General features: G+C 42.8%; 1 protein-coding gene across 1 annotated transcript in view; it reads right to left on the bottom strand.

Annotated features, from left to right (window-relative positions):
• Nucleotides 1-1,070: 1,070 nt before the first annotated feature.
• ctnnd2a (catenin (cadherin-associated protein), delta 2a) overlaps nucleotides 1,071-8,998 on the bottom strand; it is a 280,580-nt gene continuing 272,652 nt past the window's right edge. The window contains exons 21-24 of the mRNA XM_046065452.1: nucleotides 6,757-6,883; nucleotides 3,042-3,173; nucleotides 2,370-2,446; nucleotides 1,071-1,490 (exon numbers count right to left, since the gene is read on the bottom strand). Coding sequence (XP_045921408.1) covers nucleotides 1,071-1,490; nucleotides 2,370-2,446; nucleotides 3,042-3,173; nucleotides 6,757-6,883 — 756 coding nt within the window. The remainder of the gene's footprint in view (nucleotides 1,491-2,369; nucleotides 2,447-3,041; nucleotides 3,174-6,756; nucleotides 6,884-8,998) is intronic.

Genomic DNA, 8,998 nt, shown 5'->3' with positions numbered 1-8,998 from the left:
ACACAAATACTGCGAGGTTTCCTCTCTGGCTAGGAAAAGGGCAAAAACGGAGGTGTCGACAGACATCCGCCCTGACGATGTCTGTCTTTTCTGCTTCTTGAGTTCGTATTTCACTTATTTTTGTTGCTTTTGTTGTTTCAGTAGTCAGTCATGGGGGAAAAAATCATAATTTCATAAGTGGCCCCATCAAAAACATGTGTAATATACACACTATATCACCTTGGAACTGTACACAGAAAATAAAAATGCTTCTTTGATAGTGAAAATTTAGAAAAGTACAAATAAAGAAAGATGTAAAAGAAGGATGACAGAAAAAGAGGTCTGTTGATGATGACATTCCTTGAAAACTAATTCAGAAGCCTCTGTAGGCGGCAAGGCCATCGCAAAAATAAAAGGGGGGATAAAAGCAGTGCTACGTTTGTCACTTGTGGTAAACATCCACTTCTTTCCTTGTGCCTGATGTGCTTTCGTCTTTTTCTGTGCTTTTATTCCTCCTGACCTCCTCAAGGACCCTCATGCCCTCTTTGTCTCTCCTCTCTTGCTCTATCTGCCTTCAACAAAAGGTCAGGCCACTTCCTGCTCCTAGAGTAAGAGCACACCCTATATCTTGAACCCATCTCTCTCCTTCTCTTTAGGCCTCTCTCCACCTGGTTGTTTTCTCTCATTATATATTCCCCTGCCCACTCCTCTCTCACCCTTTCAAACACATTTCCTCATATCTACTCCCACCTCTTCCACTCACCGGTGCAATGGAGCTGACTGTGAAGAAGAAAGCGATCTGAAAAAAAAAAAAAGAAACGAGAAAACTAAAAAGGAAAATGTCGGCATGCACATGCACAGTCTCTCTTTGTCACTCAACCTTACTTCACTTCATAACCCCATCAAGCTTTGTCATCCCCCTTATTTTAGAAAACACAAATTGCCTCCCACCGGCTACAAGTCACATTTCAACATGCCACTTGCTGTCATCTTGTGTTAATCTGCTGTTGATCGCTTGCAAAAATAATCCCTTTCACATACGCACACACAGACTTTCTCTTGACCCCCCCCCCCCCCCCCATCATGTCTAACTAGACCCAGGAGTCAGGTGAGGCCGGGTAGTGGCTGGTCTCGTAGTTCAGTTCGCTGTATGGCCGAGAGGCCGAGTAGAAGTCTACGTAGTTGCCGGTGGATTTGAGGCCCAGATGCATCCGCAGGTCTTCCCGCGGGTCTCGGGGTGGTCCGGTGGAGCTTGGAGGCTGCTGAGGTTGGGCCTGAGGCTGAGCCTGTGCCTGGACCTGTGGCTGTGGCTGGGAGGGAGGAGGTGGAGGTACCTGGTCCTCGTAGTAGACCTCGTCGAAGCTTCGGCTCTGGCTGTGAGGTGGAGGCTGTGGCGGCTGAGGCTGGGGGAAGGAAGGAGGGGGAGGGTAGGGATCGTAGTCTTTCAGCACAGCTGCTGAGGGGCTGTCCTGCTGGGGCGGGGGGGGCACGACGCAGGGCTGGACCGGAGCCTGGTGTGGGACGGTGGAAGTGAGGCGGAAAAGTTGTAGGTGGGGGTAAGGTGCAACGAGTAACAATGGAGAGTCATAGAAATGTGAGTAGTGAAAAGAGGGGCGGGAGGTAAAGGTGGAGAGATGAAGAGGAGATCAGAGTGGCAGGTTGAGAGTGAGTCCATGGGGGAGAAGGGTTTGAAAGGCAGGCAGTATGTGTAAAAAGGCTCAGATAGGAATCAACTGGGAAGGGACTCATGCTGTGAATTCTCTATTACATGCAGGTATTAAAGGGGGCCATTTATCTCTAACATTATAACTCTCACATGCTAGCTGTATGTGTGTGTGTGTGCCTGAGTGTATATGTGTGTATATAAATGCAGTCATATGTGTAAAAACTCACACGCATTTCAGTCACTTAGTAGAGTTTAACTGCCAGTTTGGGTCCATACAAAGGACCTTATATAGTAATTATGTATTTTATACAGATGATCGAGAAACCTAATTTTCAATTTGAATCTTCTTAGTCAAAGGCTATGATGCTTTCCGTTTCACCTCCCTCTTCACTGGCAGTCATTAAACAGAAGCAAATAATTAGCGCAATCAACCAAGGTAATGATTTTATTTGCCAGTCGGGTGTGGCTTCAGGTTGCAGGGGTTTGAGGCTGCCTGAAGCTGAAGGCGTGTCTCCATTGCACACTCTGCCTGTGGTCTTTATTTTATCACAGTGCTATCCACCCTGCTGATATCTCTCCTAATAAACCCCCTTGTCAAGACAGCATATGCCAATTTATGAGAGCCCTGACGACATGCATGCACTGCTAAAATCTGCTGAGCTGGTGTGTGACTGTGTGTACATTTAAAAGTGTGTAGTACATTTATAGAGTACTATTAACTCACCTGGTTTTGCTTGATATCATCACTGGCGGTCAGGTAAGAGTTTCGGAACAACGTAGATGTCCCACAGGATACTTGGACTGGAGGGATGGAAGATAAATAAAATAAAGGAGAAAGACAACACCTTTATGTGAAAGAATGTTTACGATAACTAGTACCACTACTAGTGCTATTAATAATAATTCAAAGACCAATAAAACCGAATAAATAAAAAATCCACAACTGGCTTACTCAAAAAATCAGCTAATTAGGGTCTAAATTTTCCTGTAGTTTGTCTAAAAATCTGGCAATTAGTCTGTTACCTCAAGAAAAAAAGACAGAAAAAATTAATAGAGAGAGAATGAAAACACAGAAAAGAGACCAATAGATATAAAGAGAAACACAGCCAATGAGAGAGAGAGAGGAAGAAAAACAAACAAATAGAGGATGGAGTGATAGTGAGAAAGTAAAGATAGAAAGATAGTGGACAGAAAGACTGGCAAAGATGGAGACAAATCAAAGTGTGCGAGTAAGAGAAGAAAAATAGTGTGAGGTCCAAAAAAGACAGATAAGAGGAGAAAGCCAGAGGAGAAATAGGAAATGAAAAAAAGAAGAGAAAGAAGATAAAGAGGGGGATAAAATAGAATCATTTAATTCTTGTCTGTCTCTCCATCACACACACACACACACACGCACCTGCCATGCCGTCTTTCCGTGATGTGTGCTCTCCTTTGTTGCTATGGAAACCAGCGTTGGTTGCCGTGGAATCGTAGTCCATCTTGCGTTCCTTCAGACTCATCATCTCTCTGGGGGAGGCTGGAGCGCTTGCTACACACACACACACACACACACACACACACACACACAAAAAATAATGAGCAATAAACCCAGAACAGTATGTGCCTTCACACTCTGCGTGCTTATATTTGTGTGTGTGTGTGTCTTGGTCTTTCAAGGTGCACAGTCATTATTCATCATTTAGCTTGTCAGCATAAAGGGTCACCTCCAGCATGTTAAAGGACTTCTGGGAATTCACACGCACACGCACACAAGCACACACGCACGCACACACCAGTATTTGGACACATTATTTGAATATCAAATTTCACATCTGGTGCACGTTTTCTCAATTCAGACAATGTATTATTTTTTTCCCTTTATGTGATTATAGCTCATGTGAAATATCCAGGTCTGAAACTGGCAAGCTGCACGTTATGAGGTAGAAAACAGATGGACACACTGGACGTCATGCCATCACACAAACAGGCCTTATCTTTGTCTTGAAAAAAAAAAAAAAAAGTACCTTAACTTAAACAATGTCTTGACTGATCAAGTAACCTTAGACATAAAAAAAAGAACTCTAGGGCAGCAACACAACAACAACAAAAAATACATTCAAAACATTTAAGTCCTTTACCTGACTTGAATCTTTAAAAGGATTGTTTGAGGTATGAGGTAACTATCCACTATCCAGTTCTGTAAGAAATGTCTACCTGACAGCAAGTTAAGCACTGAAAATATCCTAAATATAGTGTACACTTGAACTGATTTTGTTTTTTCCCACCATCTACTGGAGGTAATACACTGGTAGTACCTTATACAGCCCCACTTAAAAATTCTCAAACTATCCATTTAAGTTCAGTCAAGATGGCCAAATCAAGGCTATAACCAGTTTGAAAGTACAGAACAGTTTTCAGCAATGGTTTTCAACCTTTTTTGTCTGACTTATCTCGCATTATTAAATGAGTTCAAATACCCATTCATCAACACTACCCATCATCAATTTTATACTGGATGTTTTTTTCATACAGAACATACTGATTACAGATTAGTCTATGACTGGTTTCTTTATTTTTTTATTTAGCTACGCAATCGCAACAAGCATTGTTAAGGTGCTAAAACTAATGGGAGGCTTATCGTAGCCACTAGTACTGGTTATTGCGACAATAAATGCAATTATCATTAGCCTCACACCAATTTGCGATCAAGTTGTGTGTGTGTGTGTTTTAACAACTGTATGTTAACTTTACAATAATTGAGCTTGATGGCTGATTTCTTCTCAAACACCGTCCTTTTGGAATTTCAAATCTCTTTTACATCTTCAAACCTCAACAAGAAAATGTTTTCTATTTCTGTAACTTTCTCAAGCTTTTAGACCAGATCTTTTTTAAACACATGAATGACGCATGCCCAGCACGCATACTGTACATACAGTCTGTTTCCCCCCCCATATTTCTCTCTCACAAACTCCCACTCACACACACACGCACGCACACACACTGAGCAGGTCAACATGCAATCCCCTTATTGCATACTTAAAGTGCTTACTCAATCCCCGTTATCTTGACACATTAAATTGCCAGAATCCTGCCTACCTGTCTGCTGCTTAGCTAAACATTCCTGCAACTACCCACCATACCTACAGTATAAAATATTGAATATATAATCTAAACCCTGAGAAGTGAATGACATTCTAAAAAGTTCTTTGGACCTGTTCAACCAAACTTTAGGACTGGACTAGCTAATGGAGAGAATCAAGTGTGCATCAATACTCAATATGTGGGTGTGTGTGAATACCCAGCACACTTACACTCACAGTTAATGGAGAGCACCACTCTCAGTTGCGCAAGCAGAAACATCTCCAACATAAAAGAGATGTAGGGCATGCCAAAAATTGTTTGTTCTCTTTAGCTGTTCTCCTACACCCTGATAATAGTAGTGGGGCAAAACACTTAGAAATATGACCACCAAACTGAATAAAGGCTTTCAGAGTGATTTTTGGAGGGTCTTGGAATCTCACTTTATCTATTTGGAGACTACTTTTTCAATCCAACCTTTCAATATTTGACATTAAAGGCACATACACATGATGATTAGCGACTATTTGGTTGTATTAATTAAATAACTAACATTTAGTAAGGCAAGAGAGACAGGGGAAGGCAGGAGATACAGGCTTTTTATTATGTTTTGACACTTTTGATATTTATTTCTTAGCATATGACACCTCTGCAGCGGATTCAATTAAGGTGGACGCTTAAACCTGTCACAGACACCCCCAGAGACTGTGCCATCACTACTGGTTACGGATACAGAGGGGACCTGACTTGTAACTGCGGGATATTAGAGACTGGGAAACTCAAATTATCAGCGCAAAACACAGCAGGACCCTGTGGGCCATGGTGGATGCAAAGGTCTCTCTCCCTCTTGTATCTCCCCTCAGTCTGTCTCTCTGCCATCCTTGCAGCCTGCAACCTCCCCTACTCCTATCCTATCTCTTTCACAGTTTTACCACTCTCTCCTCACTCTCTCTCTCTTTCACTCTCCTCTCCCAGTGTGCCTGCACGCCATCATTACTCCTTTTTCTTTGATCCATCTCTGAGGGGCCGGATTGCAGTCTGGAGCGTATGCAGAGAGGAGATACAGATGCATGTGGGTGTGTATGTGTGTGTGCGTGAGAGTGAGTCTGCGTATTGATGCAGCCCTTTAAAGAGTGAGAGATCAGAGAGAGGTGAGAAGAAAGCTGGATTACTGCAAAGAAGAGGAGGAGAAGAATGAAATGGGCAAACGTGAAGGGGTATATGACTAGAAAGGCAAAGGGGGAGAGGCCAGGAGTGTAGAGAGGAGAGGAGCAGGAAAAAAGATGGAAGTCAATTCCAGCCATTTGCCATTTACTCCTCCACTGTACTACAGACATGCACAAATTTCTCTGTTATTTTCAATGTCGTTGGCCAAAGTCATATCATCATCCTTCACTTCCTCCTCGCTGCATTAACCATCCCTCAATCCCTAATTCTTCTTGCCTCCTTGCTTTTTTCTCTTTATCTCCCTCTCTGTTTATCTCATCCCTCCCTCTTTCTCTGTCTCCACACACACACACACACACACACACACACACACACACACACACACACACACACACACACACACACACACACACTTTTCTCTCACTCACTCCCTCTGTTTTTCTCTTAGCTGGGTCCTTGAAGACCTCTCTAAGCTGAGAGGAAGGGAAAGTACTTTTCTGCCTCATCAGCTTGCTAAGCCCGGTGTGGAGAAAGCACAGCTAAAGGCCCTCCTGCTACTGATGCTAACAGCTAATGCTAATACTCCCTTTGCTAAGCATGAAGGCCAACGGGCTCAAGCTAAAGGCTAACGATAATCACACTTTACACCATGAAAGCCTGTGGGTGGCGAGCACTGACGCTAGCAGCTATTTAGCCCCGGTGTAAAGACTTATCGACCGGTAAATGTTGATGCCTCTGGCTTATGTCTAAATTATAGCTCATTAGAAACCATGTGCATCCTGTGCCTTCTGGTTGTACTCATATAACCCTGCATATGTGCGGACATACACATCCTGAGTAAGTTGTATCCTTACACCAAGTGTCTTCAAGTGTCATGTGTTCCTCACCAGAGCGGTTATTTGGGGACGTCCTGACAGGGGAGACTGAGGGAGTTCGTGATGAGGAGTAGGGCCTCTGTCTGTCTCTCTCTATCGTTGAGGCAGAGCCCACAAAGTGATACTGGGAATAACCGTCCTGCAAAACAAACACACAACAGCAAAGAAGAAACTGGTTACCCGTTGTGATAAGTAACTGCACAAACACAAAATCCAATATTTAGTTGTTATTTTTTTGTTTTGTTGTTTGCAGTAGAAATGATCGACCATGGAAGAACCAGTTTAGTAAGTGAGCAGTAGGAAGTCGAACCTCAACAATGGCTACATCGCTGATTCACTATTGATGAATGACAGAACTACATTTGTATTGTAGTGGTTAAAAGATAAAGCTCTCCATGTTCTCATGTTGCAGCACTGTTTAAGGCCACGTTTCTAGGCACAATTAGTAGCTGAATCTTACTATGATACACATTGATACACATGTTGAAGAGACACATAGGCACACACACACACACACACACACACACACACACATACAATTATTTACATAAGAAATGATGAATGAAATGTTTGGTGTTTAGTCGACCATTTCTATGAGCCACTGTATTGCAATATTGGATTCCTTGAGTTTACCGACCTGTGGTAGGCGAGTCAAAAATGTATTCTGGACACTGAAGGACAAATACACTACAAACCATCCACACACCACAAATTACCACACTTGCATCAAGCCTGAGCTTAGTGAATATCCCTCTGTCCTTGTAGAAGAAATTAAAACAACTAACAACTCCACAAGCATAATTACTGCCAAGCAAATGACTTTGTATCTGTATTAGTTTAGCAGTGATTGGAGTAAAGCCCTTTTCATAAAAATGGATTATGAGAGTCAACAACAATTACAAAGCTGGAACCAAATTCAATTTAGCATTAAGATAATTGGGCACCTTTGAATGCAAAGCACAAGCAGATGATAAAAGATGATGGAGAGAAGTTCTATCATAGCTTTACTGTCTATGGGCCTTGGCTCAGCAGTGGGAAACTCGTTGGACCTCGGTGACTGTGAGTACATGGGAGGGGTGAATCACTTCGGTACAGTTAGGCTGGAGAGGAGGAGACGGAGGAGGAGGAGAAAGAGACGACTGCGAGATGGAGGAGATGAGGCAGAAAGAAAGGGAGGAGGGACAGACAGTGCTGAAGCTGGGAGAGACAAAAGATGACTGAAAGTTATGAGAGCAAGGAGGAGGGAGATGGAGGGAGAGTAATGACAGGAGAGTAAAGATAGCAAGAGGAGGAGAGAGGTAATGAGAGGGAGGGGTGCAGATGGAGAGGTAGATGAAACAGCCAGAGAGAAAGTAGGCTGGGGTGAGCACAGTCCCATGTCCTCCCTTGACTCCTATTTCCTGGCACAGCGCTGAGAACTAATAGAAAGCTGGATCCTCTGACACAGTAGTTCAAAGTTAGCTCACTTTCAGTCTACCATCCCATCCTCCCTCCTTTCCATTTCATCTATTTATCCACCACTCCTCCAGTCTTCTCACTCACCTTGTTTCATATTCACTTTCGCCTTTTCCCCTCAAACACATCTCATTATAAACCATGTAACCTCCTTATGGTACACTGGGCCGCTGTGCAATTGGACACTGTCAAACTGTCATGCTGCTCAAATGAACACAGTCTCTGAATATTGAATGATGAATGTATTTTGCAGAGTGATATGTGCAGTCTGCTGTCTATAAATGTGGCTTGCAAATGGGCTCCAGGAATGCCATAACATACAGTTTCTTCCCTTTTCTCCCTCTTAAGCAGCTTTAAGGTGGGAGAAATCATTAAATTCTACACCGCCACAGTATCATATACTGTATTTTGTGTATCAGCTTGTTCCAGCTCTTCACTGATTTGAAGATGTGTGAAATGTTCAAACCCACGATTCCCTATAATTCAGCCGAACAAACATGGTATCTTTGGAAATTTAGGAATAGAATTCAAAATAAAGTTCTGTGGGTTTGAACAATGATTGGCATCACAGCATTAGTTTGTAATGTCTGGCTCACCAGCCAGTCAGTGAGGTTTAATGGGTTGAATAAATATTAAAATCGACATCAAAATTTCATATGGGGCCAAATCAGAGGGCGGCTAGTGTTTTTGCACCATTTTGCACTATATGCAAGGTCCACTGCTTGTTCTGTGTCAGTGTGTACTGTGAAACATTACATATTTAAGCTAGCATCAGCCCCATCAGCTCCATGTGGAGTAC

The sequence above is a fragment of the Micropterus dolomieu genome, linkage group LG01 (genome assembly GCF_021292245.1).
Source record: "Micropterus dolomieu isolate WLL.071019.BEF.003 ecotype Adirondacks linkage group LG01, ASM2129224v1, whole genome shotgun sequence".
NCBI lineage: Eukaryota > Metazoa > Chordata > Actinopteri > Centrarchiformes > Centrarchidae > Micropterus > Micropterus dolomieu.
The sequence above is the reverse complement of the archived record's forward strand: the minus strand, read 5'-3'. Positions and strand labels throughout refer to the sequence as shown.